Here is a 25204-nt window from a genome sequence, read left to right on the forward strand (position 1 = left end):
TGATGGGATTTCCCTATGCCCTGTAAAGAAAAAAAATCACACATTTCAGTGCTATCTTTTCCTCTTCTCCATATTCAACAGCAGTACTTTGAAAATGTTAAATGAATGTGGGGTCAAAGAAAACTGCTTAAAAATTGTTTTTATATTTAAATGAGTTCTTATAAAAGAGAAATGGTTTGTAACAGAGGCAGAGGGGACTCAAAGAAGAAAGACCGCTCAGAGGGAAAGTTGATCTGGGAGGGCTTAACCTCTGCCTGTACTCTATAAAAGACATACTAATATGTAAGGTATGCAAACACTGTAGAACAATCAGAAACAAATGAAATGATGGCTTTGGAGTAACAGGATTCAGCTGTGGGCAATGGCCAAGAGGCAGCTTTTGTTATGAATAGATCATCTGGACGTGAAGCAGGCCTGATTTTAACCCTTGGAGTAGGCCAGCGAGGGTATGTGAATGACATGAGGCCCATCTGGATTTCTTCAGGACAAAGAAAAAGGAAGAAAAGCAACTATCTTAAACATACCCAGCATGATGAAGGACAGAGTTAGAATCCTGTGAGGGTGCTTTCAATAGAGATTGCATATTAATAATCTGAAATGTGTTCATTTGCAAACCAATGACATTATAATTGCTTCTACTTTTTAATAAAAAGGCATTATAAATGAACATGGCAGGGGTGGGGAATGGGAGGGAAGGCAATTTATGTTTGCCAAGTAGCTACTATTGGCTGTTTATTTCATACAAGCTCACTTGTAATCTTTATGATAATCTGTGCTTTCTTTCAGTTGACAGATGAAGAAACCATGGCTCACCAAGTTCATAGCCTTGCTCATGGCCATACAGGTGCCAGGTGGCAGGATGGGGCTTTGATCTGCACCTGTCTTACTTCACGTTCTTCCCACTATACCTTGCTGCCTTTTAACTACTTGTGAATCATGAAGGTCAAATGAACAAGAAGGGCTGAAAGGAACAAGCCCTCACCCTTTCTAGACTTTTTAGTTTTTCTTGAGGGTTTACAGAGAAGAATCATGTAGCCCTGTGAGGGGAAGGGTGCTGCCCAGGGCTACTCTCCAAGAGTCTGCCATGCCCTATTTCTGGAGACGCATAGACTTTCTCTCTCTCTCTCTCTCTCTCTCTCTCTCTCTCTCTCTCTCTCTCTCTCTCTCATCTCTCTCTCTCTCTCTCTCCTCTCTCTCTCTCTCCTTATCATGTAGCAATCAGAAACACGATAAAATAGAAACTAGCTCCTAGGATCAGCCTGGCTTTTGGAAGTGTCAATTCCGGTAGAACCCTCTGTACCTTGATACCCTGAGTGTGGTATGAGCTTATTTGCCATTGGCCTTGGTAATTTGAGAATTTGGCTCTCACCTGAGGGACAGATGTTAGGGTCAGGAATAGGAGCTATTTTTTCACTTCACTGTCTGACTTGTAGGGTGGTGACTGAGCACCCAGCCCTGGTAGGAGGGAACAGACCTGCATACCTCCCTGTGGCAGATGCAGAGTAGGGGGAGCTGGTTTCTGAGGCATGGGAGATGGTGAGACACTTCTTTGGCTGACTGGAGTCATGAAGACAGAGGTCTGGCTTCAATGGAAATCAAAATCACAGCTTCCTACAGCAAGTTATGAGAACTCGAGTCCTGGCTACTGCCTTTTAGAATGTTTGAGAAAAGCACAGGCAATATGAGAGAAAGTCCTGCATACAGTCAATAGTCAGCAAGAAAGAGCTGGTCTTTTCATTTCTGTACTCTTATTAAGTCAGGAAATGTTAAATCTATATTTTTATATGTTCAGAGCATACCCTGGTCTTGTTGATTCTGTTAAAAGGCAAACAACAAGGGTACCAGCAGAGATGAAGGAATGACTCGAGATGGAGTGGGTTTGGGTGAAAGAAATCCAGGTCTTGTTTTACATGCCAGACCATGAGGATTGTGCCACTTTTCAATTTGTGTTTCTAATGGGTTGATGGTAAAAAGATACCTGATATTTACACTTGAGGCATTATCTTAAGTGATGCTATGCACTCATCTGCTAAGTTTACTTAAGAGCTGCCTCCTAGGGTTGCAGGGCTATTAGCTGAGATCCTATACGCAAAGTACCTGGTTTGACTTTTGATACAGACCAGGTTCCCATGATGGGGTAGGAGAGTAGGAGCCAGGAAGTGTCTGGGAACTGTTGAGAATCAAGATTGTCCAAAACGAGGACACTTCACACATTCCTTCAGCAAACATTTAATTGAGTACCTACTCTGTGTCAAGCACAGGGGAAACAGTTTTCAGCAGGGTGGGTATTCTTACAGTTAATTCAAGAATGGCAAGTAACTCTGATAAGCACCTCAATAAAGGTATCAGGTCTTAGTATGAGGACACCTTGGAGAAGGAGTCATAGTGTGGTCAGAATGTGGAATATACAGTGACAAGAAAAATCACATAAATACCATCTCACATTATAATTATTACAGGCCTGTAAGATAGGCATCTTTGTCCCCACTTTACAGAAGAGAAAACTGAGGCTGTGTTATATGACTTTCCCAAGGTTAGGCAACTAAGGAGTAGATGTGAAAATGAAATGTTGAACCTACTAGTAGAAGGGCAGGCAGTGGTCAGCTCTAAAGGATCTTTCATGATATGCTAAGGAGTGGGGATTTTTTTTTAAAGGTAGGGGGAAAATAATCCCCATTGTGTTTTGGTTGTTTTGCAGCTAGAGGTCCACCAACCCACTGCTGAACCCCTGGAGCATGTATTCAGGATTACCAGGGCCAATGTGCACAGTGGTTCAGTTCAGTTTGTTTTGATTTGCAAGCAAATGTATTAAGAAATGTTCATTGTCTGTTCTGCTGCCTCACAGTTCACAGGCTGCATAACTGTCACCAGCTGGGTTTTGCTGGCCCTCTAGAGCCTTGGAGCTCCATAGCAGCTCCATGGTGTTTTTACTTTGTGTGGTTTCTTCTCTTTCTAAGTCAGAAATTCCATGCAGAGGGAAAGAGGTTTTGCCTTAAACATGTTTTTTTTTTTTTTTAGAAAGCCCTTCCCTGACTTACCTCATTCTATTTACTTTTCCTCAAATCTATCTCTCCATCACCTTTTGTCTCTCCATGCTTTGAAAGTACTGAAGCTGCTAATATGATCTTGGACTTTTAAGCCACCCAACCAACCTGCAACAGATGCCAACACATCAGTGGTGAGCCCTGGACACTTCAAAGGGAAGGGGCACTGTGCTGGGAGCTCCAGACCTTCTTGTGCCCAGCTTTACTTGATGCCTGAGCAAGGTTCTGGTCCCTCCTTTATCTCACCCATGACATGTATTATCTTGAGGGTCTGCATTTGAATATAGACCCTCCTTGACACCTTTAGCCTAGGTGTGCTCCATCCACAAGCTCTTATAGCTCCGAAGTCTTAGTGAGGTGGACATCTAGAGTTGGACTCTGGTCAGGCATCAGCCTGGCCTAACATCTTGTAGAAGGGCATGTTTCATGGGACAAAAGCACCAGAATGCTCTTCCATTGAGGAAATGTCCCATATCAAGTGTGACCCCATTAAATTGTCCTCCTTCCAGCCAATGTCAATGTCCCTGAGAAGTCTATATGCTATAGAGCATTTCCAAATAGCTTTCATGATCATTAGTTAAGTTCATTCTTGAGATACCTCAAAGAATAGAAAATACCTTCCTTCCTTCCTTTCTTCCTTTTTTATGAAAAGATGGAGAATCTAAGAAGTCAAATGAATCACTCTAGTTCACCTAGATAGAAAGTGTCAATGTCAAAAGTAAGAGACTTCTATGTCTAAGGCCAGTGAGTTTTCTGTTGGTATAATATTGAGAAGGAACATCTAGGGTTTCAGAGAAGTCAGAAATACCCTGTATTTCCCCAAAGCCATAATTCTACTTGTTTCCAGAAGGATCATATAACACAGTCTCATTCATTTAAAGTTTTGATTCTGGTAAGAAAGATGCTATGGCTCTGTTTATACATAACAAAAAGGGACATGAAAGCATTTTTTCCTTAGTGGCAATGAATAGATATTATGAGATCATTAACTTTAGGTGAGGAGGCTTATCCATGTCCCACACCAGACCTTCATACGAATGTTACTGCTTCAGGTCAAGGACAGCATCCAAACATTAGAGACACCAATATGTATTCTTCAGATCCTCCAGTGTGGAAAGCCTTTAAGAGTATCTTCAAAATACACACACACACACACACACACACACACACACACACACACACAATGAGCATTCACCACTACCACCTCATCTCCAATGTTCATTGCTTTGCAGACCTGAATCCAGATGACTGACTGTTTCATTCAAAATTCACTGAAAGGCAATTTTGTGTCAGAGGTACGTGAGGTGCTAATGATTCAGAAATGAATGGTCCATGATACCTGCCCTCAAGGAATTCATGGCCATGTGAGCCAGGAAGACATAAGGAGGTAACTAATAATTAGCATGGGGGAAGCACACATGATAGAGCTTTGTACCCTAAGAACACACAGATGCTCCACTTAATCTATGAAAGTATCTCGGAAGAGGGTTGCAGACATCTGAGCTAAGATGTGAGGTCTGAGAAGGAGTCAGACAGAAGAAGAGTAAGAAAGGGTGGAGGGGAGGGTACTGCAGACAGAGGGAGAGGAAGCAGAGAGTGACACAGGCTCTAATGCACGGCTGGATGAGAGAGAATATGTGCGGAACGGTACAACCTGAAATCAAGAGTCAACCTGGGCCACATTGTGCAGGGATCACCACGCTGCTAAGGATTTAGAGGTAATCACTGTGAGGGCCACAGAAGAGAGAAGAATGGCAATTCTGACTGGTAGGAGAGATGTCAATCCAGACCTTTTTTCTCTCTGGGACTCAATTTTTTCATCTGTAAATGAGAGTACTGAATTAGATGATCTTTAAAGTTCCTTCTGGGTCTCCCATTCTGAGAGTTCACCAAATGGATGATCATAGTCATAGCATTATTTTTCATGTTACTACAGAGTCGCTAGCTAAACATAATAAAGGGGTGCCTAAAAGATCATTTAAGTACTCATAGAAGAGAATGCATACAGAATCTGGCTCTAAGAGACTTGAGTTCAAAGACAGGTCTGCTGCTTACTGACCACGCACCTAGGTAACCATACATACCTTCTCATCAATAACTCAGGAACAGTAATGCTTACTGGGGTCACTGTAAGGATTAAAGGACAACAAATATTTTAAAATACCTGGCCCATAGCAGCTATGCAATAAGTGTCCACTGACTCTGACTCTTAATTGGAGAGGCAGAGTATGGCTCAGTATATTTTTTGCATTGTTATCATATGTTTATTACTTGCCAGATCTTGGGTATGTAGAGATGAGTGAGCCACAGTTACAGCCTTCTAAAGCTCATGACCTGGTGGCAAGGACAGAGAAAAAATTTAAAAAATAAAATGTCATAAGTACAATAAAAGACATAGGAATGAAGTGCTATGGCAATAAAAAGGGAGATAAGAATCTTTTTGCCTAAGGTCCTAAGACACTCAGGCAAAGCTACAGAGAAAGGTGTTATTTAAGATGGTGACCAATAGTTTATAAACATGCTGTCTGAGATACTAGATAGATTCTACTCCATAGAACTTGTGAGATAATTTGATCTTTTGGTCCAATTTTGTCCAATAAGGAGGTTTTAACTAGGAATCCTAATGAAATTCTTCTTCAAGCAAAAGGAGAGAAAGTAAAAAAGAAATGAGAAAAAGCATTATTTCATCTGTAAGTTTTTAATTTTCCAAGTTTTGCTATGAAATATTACTGTCTTAGTCAAAAACCTAATAGGGATATTACTGGGGCATCCCAGAGCTAAGGTGAGTGATGGGCCTCATTTCCTGAACCATTTCAGGAAGATATGAAATGATTTTATGTGCTTAACAGCCTAAGTCATTTCCCCCATGTATAAATTAGATGGAAAGTTTATCAAACACATTATTGACCACCACCATTTAACTTTATAATACAAACAATCAGGGGCATTTCAACTTCTAGGTCAAGTGAGAGAAAAACTGCTCACTTTCTATGGTCATGAGAAAGGAGGAGATGTGCTTTTCCCTGAACCAGCAAATGAAAGAGGAGTGGGATGTGGGTGGAGAAGGTCTTCCCTTCTCTCTCCCCTCATTCTTTAGAGGGGAGTTGTTGGATCATGTTGTAGTTTTACATGATTAAGTAGAGAGGGAAGGGGAGGAGAGGGAGGGTGGCTGGACAACCTTGTTGTCTTAGTCAACTGCAGAACCTGTACAGTAAAGGGCATGCAGGGAAAAGAAAGCTTTATTCTCTTCTTTCCTCATGTTGCATTTGTTCCAAGAACTGTTCTTCCCTTCTCCTGGGATGAAATTTCAGGTATCCATAGTCTTTCTACACTTTTACATAATAAAAGGTCCTCAGGTACATTCAAGCATTAAATGTGCATGCTCCATTGTAACATCACAGCTCCCTTCTCCTCTAGTTGAGTGCTTCTTCTGTGACAGTAACAGGCATTGCTGGCTTGGAGAGCTCCTGCAGAGAGAGGCTTCTTCTCTCTTTCCTCACACTACTTTCCCTCTGCTGGACAGCTGGCTGCTGCCTTGGGCTACTCGCAGATTGGGCAGCCTTACTAGGAAGATCTTACTGAGTGGTATGATTGTGATCTGGAGTCAATCTGTCCTCAGAGTGTGATATGTGTCTAAAATTGATCCTCCGCCAGGTGCAGTGGTGCATGCCTATAATCCCAGTGGCTTGGGAGTCTGAGGCAGGAGGATCTCGATTCAAAGCCAGCCACAGCAATGGCAAGGTGCTAAGCAACTCATGAGACTCTGTCTCTAAATAAAATACAAAACAGGGCTGGGGACATGGCTGAGTGGTTGAGTGCCCTTGAGTTCAATCTCAGTACCAAAACAACAACAAAAAATGGATGCTCCATAATGAGCTTCTGTTGAATGACTGCAATTTCCCCACTGGGGACCTCCCCACCCCAGAGTGGCATGTTTGAAGCTGGCTATCCCTCCCAGCAGTGGTCTGCTCAACCTGCTTTCCCTCTCAGCCCTCTAGGTGGTATGCCCCTCTTCAGGTGGGATCATACCACTCCTCCCCCATCTTCTTGGGTGGGGTCCCTTTTAACACATCCCCAGCTCCCTGTGCTGGACACACACACACCTTGTCCTCATCTTTGGTGGGTATAGATTCTGCTGTCAAAGGAGCTCTCGTGTTTTGCTCTACTATCTCAGATACCACAATCAATCTTTTCCTCTTTCTGGATCTCACCTCTGATTTTTCCACCTCCATTTTACATCCCCAGGGTGGCTTTTAAGACAACTTTTACAAGCTCTTAGCAAACACTGCACAGGTGGTCTGGTCTCTGGGGCCTCTTCAAAACTCCAAGCCAGGAAGATCCCTATTGCAAGATCCTGTTACATGTAGCTGGAGTAGAGATGGTATATGGTGGGAGAAGAGGTGGACAGAGGACTAAATAAATTAACCTTTCCCCTCTAGGCACTGGCGGGGGGTGCAGTGGTCATCAAAGTCTTTCTGGGCAGAATCCCAAGTCAGGAAAAAGTAATCAGTTTCTGGATATTGGACCTTCTAATATTACTCAAGTGCACTTATTAAATGAAACACCTTTTGAAATGAGACATACATATATAAATTAGAACCATCAAAAAGTATTTAAAACTACTAAGATATTCCTATCTTACTTGCCTTATAATAACCAATCTTCTTCACTATTCATCAGTACATACATCTACATGTGTCCCTCCATAGGCACTTTTTACAGGTAAACCTGTTTCCAATTTGGTATTAGTTCCTCACTAAGACAAGTCTTTGTGAGTACTTCTGTCCTAACCCAGTATAATGTTTCAATGCTTCATGGACAACATATATAAACTGAGACAGTGGCATGAGATAAATGTCCAAGTTTAAGGAGAAAATTAAATAAGCAATTATTCCATTAAAGATGATATTTTATTTTTGTCCTGATTAAATCATCTTCAACCACTTGGCTTTAGTTCAGATAAAGTTCAGCATCCCCAGGGCGAGTCTGATGGCCAGCAGTAGAATGTTCTATGATTGACTCATTCATTTATCCTGTGCTTGTTAAATGACAAGCTGACTGGACCAAGGGCTGGAAGGAAATATGAATGGTAGCACAGTGAGAGCTACTCATCAAATAAGGGTGAAAAGAGCTAGGTTTGGACTCACTTTAAAAATGAACTTGGTAGTTTTCAACAAATATTTATGAAGCAACTTGCATTCATTTGTTGAATAAATACTGAATGCCCAACTAGGTCCCAGGTTTGTGCTACACACTGGGGATGCAAAGGGTATCAAGCATCCCTATCCTAAAGAAGTTCAGGGTCTAGTGATAGAACTCTCTAGCCATGGAATGGGGCTATCTAATGAGGCAATCCTCAGAAGTTATTCAAGATGGACTACTGACCCCATGTTTCAAATACCAAGGAAAATCATTGTCTCAATTTCTTAAAGAATATCTAACTACCTCCCTAAGTGTCTAATCTATCTCCCAACTCTCTAATGCATATCACACTTACTAGAGAAATTTTAGATACATCTCCTTTAAGACCAGGAACAAGAGAATGTTTTTTTATCACCATAAGTGTTCAATATAATTCTGCAGGCTCTGGCAAACACAACTAGACAAAATTCAGCAGTAGTAACAACAAGAAAAAGGTATAGAGAAAGAAAGAGAGAAAATCTGCAGATGGTACAGTCTTATAGGTACAGTTCATACTGGCCTCTCTGCCTGGACAACTTTTTTTCCTAATCAAAATATAAGATGTTGGGACTTTACAGAAGCATTTACTTAGCCATCCAAATATTGGATCACCCAACTCTCTAGTTAGTCTATGACTCTTACTATGTATGATAAGAAAGGGACTTGTCAATGCAATGAAGTTAAGGATTTTGAGATGCTGAGATAATTCTGAACTGTCTGGGTGGGCCTACATGTAGTCATAACTGTCCTGATAGGAGAGAAGCAGAGAGAGACATGACCACAGAGGCTAAGCTTGCTGTGGTGCAGCCATAAGTCAGGAACACCAGCAGCGCCCCCAAACTATAAGCTCTGAAAACTCCAGAGGGAGTTGAATGGAAAATGGAAGAAATTTTCAGCTCAGTGAAACCAATTTTTGGACTGCTAGCCTCCAGAGTTATATGGAAATTCATATGTGTTACTTTAAGCCACCAAGTCTGGGAAAATTTGTTATAGCAGCAACCATAGCTTTCTGGCCTCCAACGATAAAAGAAAAATGTGATCAGTTATATAGTTTTTAATATTGAAAAAAACAGCTATCAGTTCAGATTAAACAATACTTTTCCAAGCAATGAATTCTAAAACAAATTCTCAAATGGGATTTTATAAGGGGTACCGTAAGTGACACACTAACCCACCAATATGGCGATACCAAACTCAGGCTTGAACTTCACATGGCCTGCTGCTTCTGCCTTCCTTCCTCCTGACTGTCCCTTTCCTTCCTCTCTTTCTACTTTCTTTCCTTTTCTGATATTTTTAAACTTTATGCTAAAAAATGATTTCACACATAAAGTTTATAAAAATAGTACCAGGAATTCCTGTATATCCTCACCCAGATTCCTCCAATGTTTTGCAGAAGCATTCCGTTTGTGTTATACAAACACACACGTGTATGTGTGTGCATATTTTTATGAAGGATTTCAGAGTATGTTGCAGATATAATGCCCATTTACTCCTAAATACTTCAAAGTGTATCCTATAAAAACAAGGTTATTCTCTTACATAACCATAATATAATTATTATGTCAGGAAATAAGCATTGATGCAATTCTAGTACCTACTCTACAGACCTTATTAAAATTTCTTTCGTTTTCCATTAATATTCTTTATAGTAAGAATTTAAAAAAAGATTCTCTAGTCTAGGATGCAATTCAATGTCACATATGCCCTTCAGTTGTCACATCTCTTTGACCTCCTTTAATCTGGAACCTCTTTGCATCTGTCTTTATCTTTTATGAACTTAGCATTTTTAAAGAGGCAGACTGGTTTTCAGAGGCTCCCTCAATTTGTATTTCTGACATTTCCTCATGATTAGATTCAGGTTAGGCATTTTGGACAGGAGGACACTTGTGTCCACATGACTACTTCTTTGGAAGACCTTCAGTAAGAGCCAAGGGCAAAACATATAAAGCATTTCACATAAAACTTTAGTGGATGGTGTTTGCAGAAAAGTTTCTCCCTGTAAATTCCATCTGTCCTGGAAATGCCTGTGAGCCTGCTGCTCTCTCTCATCTCTCTGCTCACATGGCTTATCCCAGAAGATGGGGCAAGACAGCTAAGAAGTCTCAACTGCATCTGCTCTGCAACCTCAGTGGTCTTCTTTGCCAAGAAAGTGCTATTGATTTAATCTTCTGTGCATCTTTCAAAGGTCTCTGCTTCTCTCTGTCTCCCTCACCATATCTCAGGTAAGCTACCATGACACCCTCTCTTTCCTGGACTCCCTATGTCCCTCTCTCTGGTCTTCTGACATCCACTCTGGCAACCCTCCAATCAGTTTTGTAAATCCAACTTTGTAACATATTATGCTTAAAACCAAATTAAGTTTCTCTTGAAAAAGCAAACTTCTTCATAAGGCTTCTGAGCCCAGCATGTTCTCCCCCGCTTTGCTTCTCCACCTTTAACTTGCACCCCCTTTCCCTGCTGCCCCACCCCACAGCTGCCAATTTCCCTCCCATTACCTTGCTGTACTCTTCTCCCTACCATTTTTATCCAGTCACCAACCACGGCCACATACAACCTCCCCAGTCCCCCGATGACTCTGCTAAGTCACTTAGTCAAAATCTCTCAGCACAAGGGTCTTACAGGACCCTTCCTGGTCTGCCAAGCTGTTCCAGATGCATGGCTTTATGCTGCCATGGTGAGTCCTCTCTATATACATCCCTATACCATACACACAGAGGAATGTAGAAAACATGGGTACATTTTAAAGACTGGTAAGTCTAAGTGTCCTGTACCAATAATTGCCACTTTTCCAAAGCCCCTCCTGAAAGTATCCTTTCCCTCAGTAGCCATCACCCTAGGGTTCTGATATCTGACAATCATTCTCTTGCTTGTCTTTCTAGGCTTAGTGCCTTCAGGCACTATATTCCTAAAATATACTAACTCTTTTCCTTCTTTTTTTGAATTTCCTATGAATCAAATAATTCTGTTCATATTTCTTTCATTCCTTGTTACTTTCAATTAAAATTGTTTGATATATCTATGTTATATGAAGATATAGTTTCTTCATTTAAACATGTATGCCATTGCAAGAATGTAATGAGATTCAGTTACTCATTCTACTACTGATGGAAATTTGGGACTATTATGCAGAATGACACTATGAGTCCTCCCTAGGCACACACTGATGCATAGGTGCAATAGTTTTTCTAGGTTTTTTCCTAGGCATGGAATTGGTGGAGTGTTGAGCCTGTTTGTTTTCCAAAGTGATTGGACCAATTCATACTTCCAGCAGCAGTGCACAGAAGCAAAGCATTTGTCAAGGTCTGCAGTTACTATATACATGTTTGTGATTGTCAGTTTGGTGTCCATCTCCTGCACTAGACTGTGAGGTCTGTGTCTGCTTCTGCCCACCATTTTCAGTCTAATGCTGGGCTCACAGTAGATTCTCAAAACAGCTGACTGAATAAAAGGTGAGATGTGGGCAAGAGAGCTTAAATATTCTGGATGTGAACATAGATCTAGGTATCGGAGACCAAAATCCATGTCATCTACATTATCCTTGCCACACAATGGGTAATCATTTATATCCTACTTAATACTTTCCAACTTAATAATTACTAGTAGCAATCAACTGAGATTATAGATGTCAAGCCAGTGAACACAGGGTACAAATTAAGTGTTGTCAATGTTACACTACTATGCACCTGGGTCCAAAAGTCCACAGATGCAATACATGAGAGAGGGTTGTCAATGGCAAAAGCTTTATGAATATATGTGGATTAAGATTTCTTTGTGGAGGAAGATGGGGTTTCAAATATCACTGCTGGGAAACCGAAGAGACCAATTAATGCTTTCACATCCAACTGCACCTGTGTCCTAAATTATCCACCAGCACAAACAAAAGAAGCTCACTCCAAATCCTGATCAGAACAAACACTTTTAAATGCTTTTACCCAGGTGGCATCATCTTTCATGGGTGCCCAGGCTCAAGGAGGAGTTGGGTAGACAGCTGGGTTTAACGCTGAACTTCAGCTCAGCACTGTGGGTTCAAAAGTAAACTCTGACTTCCTATTTACCCTGAAAGATCTTAGGCCTTTGTGGTTTCCTGTTGTGTCCTGGTGTGTCTGCTTTGGTTTCTGGGTTTGTCTGTACAGAGCTCCAGACAGGGTCTCTCCTGTTTCATGAGAAAATTAAAAAATCCACAATCTCTAATTGTCAGCAGATTCCACCAGGTACTCTGTGCAAGCCACAGCTTCTCAGAATGTCTGTACCTAGGCCTTCCAAGAGGCACCTTCTTTGAAAGGATGGAGATTCAAGGGACTTTCCCCTGTGTCCCAAATCCTTCAGGGATCACCTGACTCTCCAACTTCATTTCCTTGATATTAGATTAATTTTTATATTTCATTTTTCATTATTTACTTCTCTTTTACAGTCATCAAGTACAAATTTAGACTATTATTTATGTATATGGTGCTTTGCTAGGCACTGAGGAGACAATGATGGACAGATGTAATCACTACTCTGAAGACACTTACAGCAGTTTTCCTGAAAATCCTTAATTAGAATCACCTGGATACACATCAAAATTACAGATTCTGGGAATGGAGGGTATAGCTCAGCATGTGCAAGGCCATGGGTTCAATCCACAGCACCAAGTAAATAAGTACGTTAGTAAGTAAATAAGTAAAATAAAATAAAATTAAAGATATTATTTCCCAGCAAGACTCAAGTGAATTAGTACCCATAGGACTGGGGCTTGAGGGACTGCATTTTTAAAAGGAGATCCCTATTTTTTCTAGTGCTTTGAGCATGAAGGGGTGCTGTATTTTACAAAATGCTTTTTCTGCATCTGTTGAAATTATCATATGATTCTTAATTTTAAGTCTATTGATGTGGTGAATTACATTTATTGATTTCTGGATGTTGAAACAACCTTGCATCCCTGGGGTAAAACCCACTTGATTGTCATGCACTACCTTTTTATATGTTTTTGTATGCAATTTGTTAAAATTTTGTTAAGAATTTTTGCATTGATGTTCATTAGGGATATTGGTCTGAAGTCTTCTATTCCTTGATGTGTCTTTGTCTGGTTTTGGTATCAGGGTGATACTAGCTTCATAGAATGAGCCCGGAAAGTTTCTCTCCTTTTCTATTTCATGGAATACTTTGAGGAGTATTAGAATAAGTTCTTCTTTGAAGGTCTTGTAGAACTTGAATGAGAATGTATCTGGTCCTGGACTTTTCTTTGTTGGTAGGCTTTTGATGGTATCTTCTATTTAATTCTTGAATTTGATCTATTTAAACTGTGTATGTCCTCCAGATTCAGTTGGGTGGATCATATGTGTCTAGAAACCTATTGTTGTCTTTGAAATTTTCTATTTTGTTGGAGTACAGATTCTCAAAATAGCTTCTGATCATGTTTTATGTTTTAATAAATAGTATCTGTCATGATATTTCCTTTTTCATCATGTATTTTAGTAATTTGAGTTTTCTCTCTCTTCTTCATTAGTGTGGCCAAGGGTTTATCAATTTTGTTTATTTTTTCAAAGAACCAACTTTTTGTTTTGTCAATTTTTTGAATTGTTTCTTTTGTTTCAATTTCATTGATTTCAGCTCTGATTTTAATGATTTTTTGTCTTCTACTTTTGGTGTTGATCTGTTCTTCTTTTTCTAGGACTTCAAGTTGTAAAGTTAGGTCATTTACTTGTTGACTTTTTCTTCTTTTATTGAATGTGCTCCATGCAATGAATTTTCCTCTTAGTACTGCTTTCATAGCACCCCAGAGATTTTGATATGTTGTATTGTTGATATTCAGTCATAAAGAATAAAATTATGGCATTTGCAGGTAAGTGGATGGAGTTGGAGAATATCATGCTAAGCAAAAAAAGCCAATCCCCAGAAAACAAAGGCTGAATGTTTTCTCTAATAAAAGGATGATGATACATAATGGGGTGGGGATAAGTCAAGAATGGAGGAAGGATGGACTGCGTAGAGGAAAATGAGGGGCCTGGAGGGGGCAGGAAGAAGGAAAGATAATAGAATAAGACAAACATCATTACCCTATGAACATGTATGATTACACAAACAGTGTGACTCTACTTTGTGTACAACCAGAGAAATGAAAGTTGTACCCCAATTGTATACAATGAATCAAATTAATAATTAAGAAAAATTAAAATCATGATTCAGACTGAAAAAAAAAAAAGAGATCCCCAGGTTCTTTTCATGCACACTCTTTGAGAACCACTGGCTTGCAGCTCAATAAAGAATTTAGTCACAATGGCAACTGATGACATGGACCCAGGAGCCCTTCCTGTAAAGCACCAAACTTTGACTAGCTATGGGATCCTTCCATTCAAGCAAAGAAAGATGAACCAACTAAGGGTGCAAGAGAACTGGCTCGGGGTTTGATTGGGTATGTATCCAAGTCTCAGCCCTATCACTATTAGCTGTGGGACACAGGACAAATCGCTTAGTTTCTTTGAGCCTCATTTGAGAAAAGAAAACAACATTGCTCTGACAATCTCACTTTGTTTATTCTGAGCATTAAATTCCATAAGGTATTTTATATACTCTAAGGCACCATGAAAATGTCCTTTCATGATCACAAAATCTGTTGTAAATAAGAAAATAATTAAACCACCACCTAAGGTTTCTCATAGGCACTCAGAACTACTACATCTCTCAATCTTCCACAGCTTTGCTTGTGGGTTCTATTTCTCTTAAACATTAAAGCTATGGATAATGTGGTTCCTTCCAGGTTCCAGCAACTTTTTTAAAAAGCACAGCTCAACATTAGACCCAGTCCTGAGGTCAGCAGTGGGGTATGTTTTTGGTACCAAGTTAACACTTTCAAAAGATGGATATAAAAGACCATGTAAAAGCCTACAATCTCTCTGACCTCAATTCCATCATCTCTTAAGAAGGAAAGGTAATCTGTTGAGGTATTCTATTATGCTAACATCCTCCAATAATGTTTAACTTTTAGTTAATCTGAGTATATTAATATTATTTTTTATTCTGATATAAAACATGGTTACTGCATCTTTTTCTTTCTTATACAGCTATGATTCTTTGTCTATTGAGGGATTCTAAAATTAGTCTCAAATATTTGTTGTGGAAATTAGAAATTTTATATATATACTGCCCAGGGAAAAAACTATCATGAGCTAAATGTTCAATAAATCTAGCCATCATTATTCTTAAGTATACAGATGACATGTTCCTAGTTCATTTTAAACTGTTGTCCCTGTGAATTTCTCTTCTTTACAAACCATGCATAAACTTAAGTAGCTTTTTCCTTTTCGAGTATTTCTCTTTTTTAGATTCAAATTTTATATCCTTAAACTTGTGATGTACTGTTTACTATCTATTTCAGTAAGGATACACTGCCATATCTCTTTAGGTTAACTTGATTATAAAGCCATGCAGAAGTTTAGTATATGCCCTAGAGATGAAGCATTAAAGTAGACTTTTCCCCAACTGCTCAAGGAGTTAAGGCTTGTAGAAAAATCATGAATGAAAGATGCTGCACTAGAGGGCTATGAAGGCCCGAGGTGGTAAAATCCACTCAGCATGGCACAGGTAGGGAAGCGGTTTCAAGGAGGTCACACCTGTTGCAGGATTTGGGGGAAGACACACACTAATGACAGCATAATGACTAATAGCACAGGCTCTGAGGTTCCTGTACTTTGGTTTGACCTCAGCTGCACCACTTCTTAGCTCTGTGACTTCTCCAAGCCTCAGTTTTCTCAACTGAATGCTAGGATCATAATACAATGAGAAACACTCCATAGACTTTGCTGGGATTAACAAATGACATAGCAAGTGCTCAGTGTGTGTGTGTGTTGTAAGGACAATAATTTTCATATTGATGCTACTCAACAGATAGAGGGGAGATGTGTTCATTCTGGCAGAGAAAACAACATGCCTAAAGCCAGCCTAGTGGGAAAGCATAAGTTCTTTCCAAGAAGAACAACTACGAGTTTTATATACTTCCTCCATGTGAAATATTCCAAATATGAACAGTTTTTAATAATTCATTTGATGGTAAAACCTGAATGGAACAGATCAAGACATTTAAGCATTACTTAACCTGCTTGGTGTGAATATTCCTACATTTTACTGTAGAAATACTCATGTGTTTGGCTATGAGTGTTAACCACACACACACATACACACACACATGACTGTCTAAAATGTGCTCATTCTTTATTCTAAAGCATGTCTTGCTTCAGGGAGTTCAGATAAGGGTATGTGGAGGCACCTGCTAGGACATATGGTAAAAGACGAGGGATGAGGGGGCAGGTGGGTAAGACCAGATTATGCAAGCTCTCCTGTGCACAGCTAGAATTCAGGAGCCTTGTCAGGGGATTTAAATGGGAGTGTGAAGCTATGCAATTTAGTTCTCAGAACCACCTTCACGGTGAGTTGATCAGGGTAGACAGGTCCATGAAAAATAAATTACTCTTTTTGTGGCCTTCCCTTTTATTCATGGGTCATGTCTCTAATGCCCACGAACTCTAGCCTTGTCTTCCAAGATAATGGCAAATTTCATAGCTAGGGGTTGTATGGAAACCTGAGGAACATTCAGTTAATAATAGGAGCATAAGTCATGGAGTCCCTGAGACGTAACACTGGTCAGCTGATGAATCATTCAAAAGCAACCTTCAGTTATGTGTTCCCTTAACCAACAGAATTATGCCTTGGTCTTTGTGTGGCTCCATATAAAGCTGGTTAAAAATCCCAACCAAACATAATTTTGGCAATTGGATGCTGTGATACTTTTCAACCAGTCTTATGGTTTCTTCTGGTGTGCTTCACGGTATAACTTGGTGAAGAGCTCAGTTCCCATGTGAATGCAATTGTGTGACTGAACTGCCTGATGCTGTCATGCCATAAGTTCTTGTTTCTTACCTTCTGAGAGGCTTTGTTGTGTTCCTGGTGGGCTTACAGAAATGTGGGGCCAGAGAGCCCTGCCCAGCTTCTGTAGCAATGGAATGACTGGATGGCATAGCAGTGTAACTCTTTGAAAAAATGTGAAACTGCTTTCCAAAGTGGTTGCACCATTTCACTTCCCGCCAGTGTTTTGTGAGAGTTCTAGTTCCCCATGTTCTCCCCATGGCTTCAGCTATTCTGGTAAGTATACACTAGATCTCATTGTGGTTTAATATGCATTCCCCTTTTAACTAATGATGTTGAGTATCCTTGATTCTTCTTAAAAAATAGACCTTGTCCAGGGTCCTGTGTTTTAAGGGAATGTTTCCCTGGAAGGCCTGAGGCAGCCATATTGTGCCATTAGAGAAATTACCTAACGAACACAGCTTTAACAATGTGGTACAGTCTGAAAGGGTGTTTCTCTCTGGCTGGAGCCCAGAGATGCTGGGGTTGCAGACTCCCAGAAGAACTGAGGTCAAGACATGGAGCCAGTAAACCTAAGTGCATCCTATGAGCTCCAGGGGGAGGAAACCATGCCCACCTTTCAAGGCACAGGGTGGTGGTAGGGTGAGGGAGAGGAGTGGGAGAAGGATGGAACATCCAGATATGTATCTTGGTGGAGGAAAGGAGAGAGTAGAGAGTGGCTGGTTTCTCACTGAAGTAAAATTGTTCAGTTAAAATCTTCCTTCCCAGAGAGGCCAAATGAACTTCCTAAATTCCCTGGTGAGGTAGAGGACAGAAGGTGGTGATGGGGAGGATAGGCACCTTAGACCTGGGGGCTTCTCCCACTCAATCAGAACTCATTCAACAGAAAAAGGTGATGAATGATGATGACCCTAATGGATGAGAAGGAGTGAGATGAGATTTGAGAAAATATAAGCACTTGCACCCTTCCCTAGGAAAAGGTATGCAACAACATGGTCACTAAGCATCCACTATGCACCTAGTGCTGTGCTGGACAGGATGGGCCCAGAGAAAGCACAGGAATCATGGACCCTCTAATCAAGTCAGCTTCACCTGACATATAAGTTGGTACTATTAAAACAAGAAAAAAACCAAAAAGAGTCAGATAAAATATGTCTCAGCAGCTACAGAATCAAGCGAGAAAGGAAAAAGTACCAACTAATATTTATTAATTACCTAATGTATAGTGTTTCAAAAATAATTTCAGGGATGCATTTAGAATAGTGTCTATGATACAGTATGCACTGTATAAATGATTGCAGATACTATTGCTATTTTAATTTTTTCCCCAGTATTATCTTTAGGTTTTTTAAAAATGCTTTTTCTAGCTATAGTTAGCATTTAATAAACTGTACATATCTATAATGTCTGACTTGATGCTTTGACACAGCACACACCCAATGAGGATATAACCACAATAAAGACAAATACATCCATCTCTCCAAATCTTTCCTGTGCCCTTCTCTAATTCTACTCTCTTGGTCCTCATTATACCCATTCCCCCATTCTAGGTAATCCCTACCACCCATGTACTTTCTGTCATTATATATTAGTTTTCATCTCCTATGTTTTAAAATAACAGAACTGTATGGTTTTTACTCTTTTTTTGTCTTGCGTCTATTACTTAGCATTGTACTTTTATGACTAATCTATATTATACCTTTGTAATGATTTGAATATAGTTTGAGTGTGTCCCCCAAGGGTTCATGTATTGAGAGCTTGTTTCTTAGGGTGGCAATGTTAAGAGATGTGAAACCTTTAAGATGTGGGGCCTACTGGGAGGTTCCACTGGCCCCTTTCCATGCTCTGCTTCTTGTTTCCATTCTCTCTTTCTCACCCATCTTTCTTCTCCCCTATCCCTCTCCCTCCTTTCAATATGATAACATTCAACATTTGATGACTCAGCCAAAGGAGTCCTCACCAGAACTTCACCAATGCCAGTACCATGCCCTTCAACCTTCAGAGCTGTGAATTAAATGAACCTCTTTTCTTATAAAATACAGAGCCTGAGGTATTGCTATCTTATGTTTTCTGTGTCCCAATCCCACAATCAACCATTTCTCCAAGACATCATGGTTCTCTTTATTGGATCAGGATATTAGAAACCAAGGTCTGGGCATGAAATATACTTGTAACCATAGCCTTCTGGAAAGTTCTTATTTCTAGGTCCTCTCACCTGATAGAAAGAGTAAATATATATATGGTTACTAACCCAAGTATATACATGTATCCATAAATAATTCCTATGTTAAGCTAAATATGAGTTCAGGCTGATGTCTCTGATTTTAATCTATTAAAACATGGATCATTCTAGTCTTAATGAATCATCTTTAATAACAACACTATATTTGGCATTTTGTGCCAGGTACAATGCCAAGCTATTTACAGAGATTATCCAATTTAATTTTTGACATAAATTTATGGAAAAATACTATTGCCCACATTTAACAAATAAAGAAACTGAGGCACTGAAAGATGAAGCATCTACCTAAATTCATAGTAAGTAATAGGGCTAGCACAGGGGTTCATGTCTTAGAGATTCCGTGTCCATGTAGTGACAGAGAATCACTAGCTCTGTGTTCACCTAAGACTGAGAAACCCTCATTTTCTAAACACTTTAAGGTGCAGCAACACTTCCCAGATCTCATCAAGCATTGTTCTGCATAAGCCTTACCTCGTCAAACCCTCCGCCACAGGGTTTGCCCCCCATCTGACACCTAGTTGGAGGATAAGCTGCCAAGTTACAACCTGACCTGACAGCTCCAGGAGAGGTGTGCTGGAGCAACAAGGATCATCTCCATCTGACCCTGTGACTTTTCAACCTCTGGCTAACCCCTGTCGTGTGTTATCCTGGGTTTTGGTGACTTGGTAGTAATTAAGTTTGAATAAGCAGCTCTGCTTTCATGGAGTTAAAAAAAGAACAGCATTTTTTCCTTGTTAATTAAATCATCCCTGAGGAAGATGAATGTGCAGCCCACACTTGCATCTTCTAAAATATCAAAGGCCTGATTAGTACGTCTTATGTTCAACCTCAGGCTTTTTCTCCAGATTCCTGGAGGTAACAGGAACTTGGAGGTAGGGAGCTTTAAAGTATTTACCAATACTCAATTACTGTTCATTCATTCATTCATTCCTTTTGGGTGACCAGAAAAGTGACAACTTGGATCAACAATAAAATGTCCTTGGGAATTTTGTCTCAATTAACTCACTGAGTTGGAAATACCAGAAGTGAGCAGACAGCAAGAATTCTTTAGGTCATGTTGAAACCACTTTTTGGAAAACCCACAGCCCCTTTGGTCCCTAAGTTCTGTTTGGCAATTTTTCCTGACAGTGGTGGTTTTATTTGCCATAACCACAACAAAGGGGGTCCTTGAGTTTCCCTGGGAGTGTTTCTCTAAACTGCACCTCCCCTAGACCTCACAAAGGTGTGATTGTTGTTGGTATGCTGGCTCCCAGCACCTGAGGGAGATCAAAGGCACTCTCTGTTGCCAGCATGACCACAGTCTCGCCCTCATGACATAACATTAAAGCTGGTGATTAATCCCCTTGGCCCAGAAGGTCCCTTCCCACTCCCAAGTACAAAGCAGGGTGGGGGTGGGGGCTGTTATTTCCAGTAGGACACGACATAATAAACTGGCATTTTATGGCCCTTATTCATTGCAACCAACTGCAGCTGCCCATCAAGTTCATTGAAGCCCAAACAGTTGCTTCATGTGAGCATTTTATGTCACTGGGAATGTTTCATAAGAATCCCCACCATTACGGTCTCCTATGTGCCTGGTACAGATGGATCTAATACATGTTATCCAACAATCCTGTAAAACTGGCACCACTCCCCAAACTTGATGGATGAAGAATCTGAGTCTCAGAGAAGTTAAGAGGCTCACTGCGGTCACAGGGCCAGTGCATGAGCAGGAGTTCCTGTGCACATGATGACCCAGTGTCCCTGCTCCCCATTCCTCTATGACCATGTGGTGAGTAGGCACAATACAGCAGGGCATTGTGGAGTGTGAACTTTGGAACCATGTAGAGCAAAATTTGAGTTCTTAGTTCCGGAACTTAATATCTTTGTGTCCTTGGGAAAACTACTGGACTTTTCCATGCTTAGTAGCAGGAAAAGCCAGTATCATCTCATGAAGAAACAGGATGAGAAGAGGAGCCTCACAGAGTCACCCATATTCATTTAGATCTGCTTTTGCTCAGAAGTCTGAAGTGTGGGGGGTAAAAATGCTTGGAACTCAGACTCGACAGGAGAAGCCAGATTCAATGTGTCCCAGTGAAAATAAGGAATGAGTTACATAGGTTTAAATTGGTGATTGGTCAAGACAAGGGAACAAGGGTAGACCCACATCAAGGGAAGTAAGAGTTGGATAGCTATTTGGACTCTTCCCATTGAAAGATCTTAGGCCTGTGGATCTCTTCTTCCAAGACAGCTAAGCTTTACCACAGGGCTGCTGAAGGGGAAGAAGGATGTGGGAACTTTCAAACTTGGTTAAGGAAGTTCCATTTACTGCCTCCCCTAGAGTCCAAAAAAACAAATACGAAGAAATGTATTTCCTTAAGTCCAGTCCAAATGCCACCTCAGGAGGCCATCTGTAGCCCTCCCTGTATACCTCCTGGCAGTCAGTCACTCTCTCCTTCCTACCTGATAGCAATAGGGCTGACCATCAAGAGCCAGCCTTCTGAAGGGCTCATCTGCCTGAGCACTTACACGGCCTCGTTCCAGCCTCGCACTGTGAGGGACTGCCATCAGGCGCCACAGATTGAAAGCGAGGAATCTGAGGGAGGTGAAGTTTTTTGCCTAAGCACCCATATTTAGGAAGGGGGAAAAGTGGGACTGGAAACCAATCTGGTTGGGCCTGCCATCTTTACAACACAGGAGGCCGCAGAATGCACACTGCCCGAGCATGAGCAAATGGTCAGTATCCTAAGTTCCATCTGAATCTACTTGGTTCTTCATATTACATTATAATATCTGTTACAACTCTTATCACATTGGCAGGAGGGCCTATGCCATCCTATGCCGCAGAGTTTAGTACAGTCAGGATGAATGGGGAGGAATCAGTAAGAAAGTAAATGCATTGATATTTACTCAAAGCATCTACCAGTAAAAGAGGCTCAGTGGTCCCTACAGTCACCGAACAGTTTCACATAGCACATGATTTCTTCCCTAGCTGCAGACATTCTGCTCTGGGCTCTGTCCCACTCTACTCTCAGGCTCATCTCCCTGCTCCTCCCCCTTTCCCCCCCACCCTCTATTGTACTCATCTGGGAAAAATCCAAGGAGTCGTCTATCTCAGTTTAACAGAGTAATGACTTTTAAATAAAAATATGGTAGAAATGGGTACTTATCGAAATGGAATGCTTTCAGGCTCATGCATTTAAAGAAGATATAAATTTTAGGGCAGGCACTAAATTTTAACTGCAATCTTGGAGAAAGCCTTTCCATTAATTCATGGAGAAAAATTAACAAAGTGAAAATTGCTTATCAGTGTTCTTTTGAAGTCATGATACACAGTCTAATTCTATAGATCATCAGGACGCTCCCAGGGAGATGGATTTATATTGATGGAGAAAGAACTCAGCAGCCAAGGAAAACAGACACCCCCACCTTGCCATGGACGAGTCAGCTGCCCCTGAAGAAGAAATGGGTCTTGGGGAGTGAGGCTTTGCCCTCATGGACTGATTTCACTCCTTTTGCCTGGGTTCTATGGCCAGGGTGGGCTTCAAAGGCAGACATAACCTTTTCATGCTTTTTAAGATCTTGGCCCCTGGAAAAAGTCCTGGCAAATATAAGCAAGGTTGGAGAAAGGAGGACCAGGCTTCTGGCCAAACACGCATAAGGGAGCAGGAAGGGAAACAGAGAAGAAGAGGAACAGAGAAGGAGCTAGTAACTCAGTATCTCCCATTGGGCTGCCTCCCACCCTACACAGTGGCTTTGCCCTTGTGCCCCGCACTCACCCCCATGTGACAAGAAGACGTTCCACAGATGACAGCCAGTCGTGACGTCACTGGCTGTCCCTCACAGATGAGGCCGTGACCCCTCACATCTGCTCCAATCACTCCTGTGAGAAAGTAAAACCACAAAATCCTCTTTAAAAAAAAAAAAGTAAGGAAAGAAAGAAAGCTAAAACAAGCATAAAACACCTTTTAAAAGTCAAATAACATAGAGGAAGACTCCACACATAGAATGTGTGGACCAATTTCAAACAGAAACCAAAAGGGCATACTTGTGTACCATATGAAAACTAGAAAACTCATTCTGTTCTTGCTTTGCTCTGGTCCATGTATGGTATCTGACCTTATAATACTGACAGTTAACTGTACCTATTTACATATTAAAAGCAGTGGCTGTCTGTTGTTTTATGCTCACTAAATACCAGGCACTATGCTGTATATTTACCTATGTGGTCTCATTTGATATTAACACTGTCAAGTGGATGTTATTAATGTTAGAGACAGACACCAGAAAAGAAACCAAGGTCTGCAGCAGTTCAGTGATTTGCCCAAGGTGGCACTAGTAGTAAGGAACACAGCTGAACGGAATCTGGTTTAATGTGTTATGTGTCAATCTCAAGGCAAAGTAAAGGAGTTTTTTCATGACTGAATCTTTTCAGCATACTTATTGCAGAGCTCAAAGTGTAAAGGAGAGGGTGACTGAGAGGGAATTCTTGTTCAAAGAAGGTCAGAAGCAGAGTTTCTCACAAGTGGTAGAAACTCAGGCTTTTCCACACAGACTATATTCCTTGATACTTGCTAGACATGTGAAACTAGATATGATTACAGTTAGTTAAAGTGATTCTACCTTCATCTATGCAAATACCCAACAAGTACTTTCTATGCAGCAAATGATACACCAGGCCTGATGTGGGGGCCACAAACATGCAAATGTACGTAACTGCAACATCAGGCAGGTGAAAGATGCTCAAGGCGATGTTCAGACGTGAGATGAAGAGAGAACAGATTCTGGTGATCTCAATCACTTCATGTATGACCACTCTGCTCTCAGACTCCAGTGCTGTATGCTCTTCTGCACCTGCTCTTCCCTCTGCCTCAGATGCCATTCCCTGACCTTTCTGGTAGGCTAGCTTCTATTTACTCCTAAATCAGATGTGACTTTATCAGAGCTTCCATGATCCCTGATAGAGTCTCACTATTAAATGTTTTCATGCATGACTGGACTTCCCTAACAGAAGAGGCACTGGTAGTTTTGAGACATCACATGCCATCTGCTCCTCTTCTATAATAAAAGCTGCAGGAAGCTGGTACTGCCTTGCTCACATGCTTAGCAGCCCAGTACCTACCCCAGTTGCTAGCGCAGGACAGAAAGTGAGAGTGCACATGCTTGGGGATTCAAGGATAAAGAGACAAGGCCCTGCACTCAGGGTACTCACAGACTGGTGAGAAAAAGAGAACTCCAAATAGAGCACTTCAATGCAGGGGATCAGTATACATGGAGAGAGGGTATACATAGAGGCTCCAGGGTTTCCCCAGGTGTTCAGTCCATGCCGAGTTCTGCAGAAGTTAGCCAGGTAAAAGGCAGGGTGGGGGTGTCTCTCAGGTCACAAATTCCAGATACTAAAGGCACTGGCTGCTCAAGCAAGAAGGTCTTTCTAGAAAGTGGAATCTAGGGGCCACAGTCTTCTGATAGCTTTCTAGATTTTTTTCATTGCTTCTTCCAAATTCTACCTGCTGGTACAGCAACTTGTGCACCTCTGCTATTGTTCAGAGGCCCAGCAGTAGGGGGAAGTACAGCTCTTCCAAACTTTCTGTGTTGGTTATCACAGTAAATAGGAAGTTGAGGTCTGAGAATTGAGCCTGTGAGAGTCCTGGGCCCTATTTGCTTTCAGAACAAGCCCCCTACTCTGCTCAGCATGGCGGGGCTTGCCCCTGCAGACTGTAGTTCCCAGACTCAGTCAAGGAGAGTCCTGCCAGAGGGCTGGAGAAAAGAGGAAACCTGGGCAGACCTCCTCTTAGTCTCAGGTGAAGGTCCCAGGAGTGCTGCTTCCCTCTGACTCAGGCTCTGCTATCAAGGCGGTCACAGATACAGCATCTTCTGGGGTCCACTGCTCTCGAACCACGGGAACATCATCTTGTTC

General features: G+C 41.1%; 1 protein-coding gene across 8 annotated transcripts in view; it reads right to left on the bottom strand.

Moving 5' to 3' along the window:
* Positions 1–25204, bottom strand: part of Fggy (FGGY carbohydrate kinase domain containing) — a 409535-nt gene that overhangs the window by 152647 nt on the left and 231684 nt on the right. For all 8 annotated transcript variants that reach the window (XM_047521121.1, XM_047521094.1, XM_047521114.1 and 5 more), the window contains one exon: positions 23067–23170. In XM_047521121.1, coding sequence (XP_047377077.1) covers positions 23067–23170 — 104 coding nt within the window. The remainder of the gene's footprint in view (positions 1–23066; positions 23171–25204) is intronic.

Source organism: Sciurus carolinensis, chromosome 1, assembly GCF_902686445.1.
Source record: "Sciurus carolinensis chromosome 1, mSciCar1.2, whole genome shotgun sequence".
In the NCBI taxonomy this organism is placed as follows: domain Eukaryota; kingdom Metazoa; phylum Chordata; class Mammalia; order Rodentia; family Sciuridae; genus Sciurus; species Sciurus carolinensis.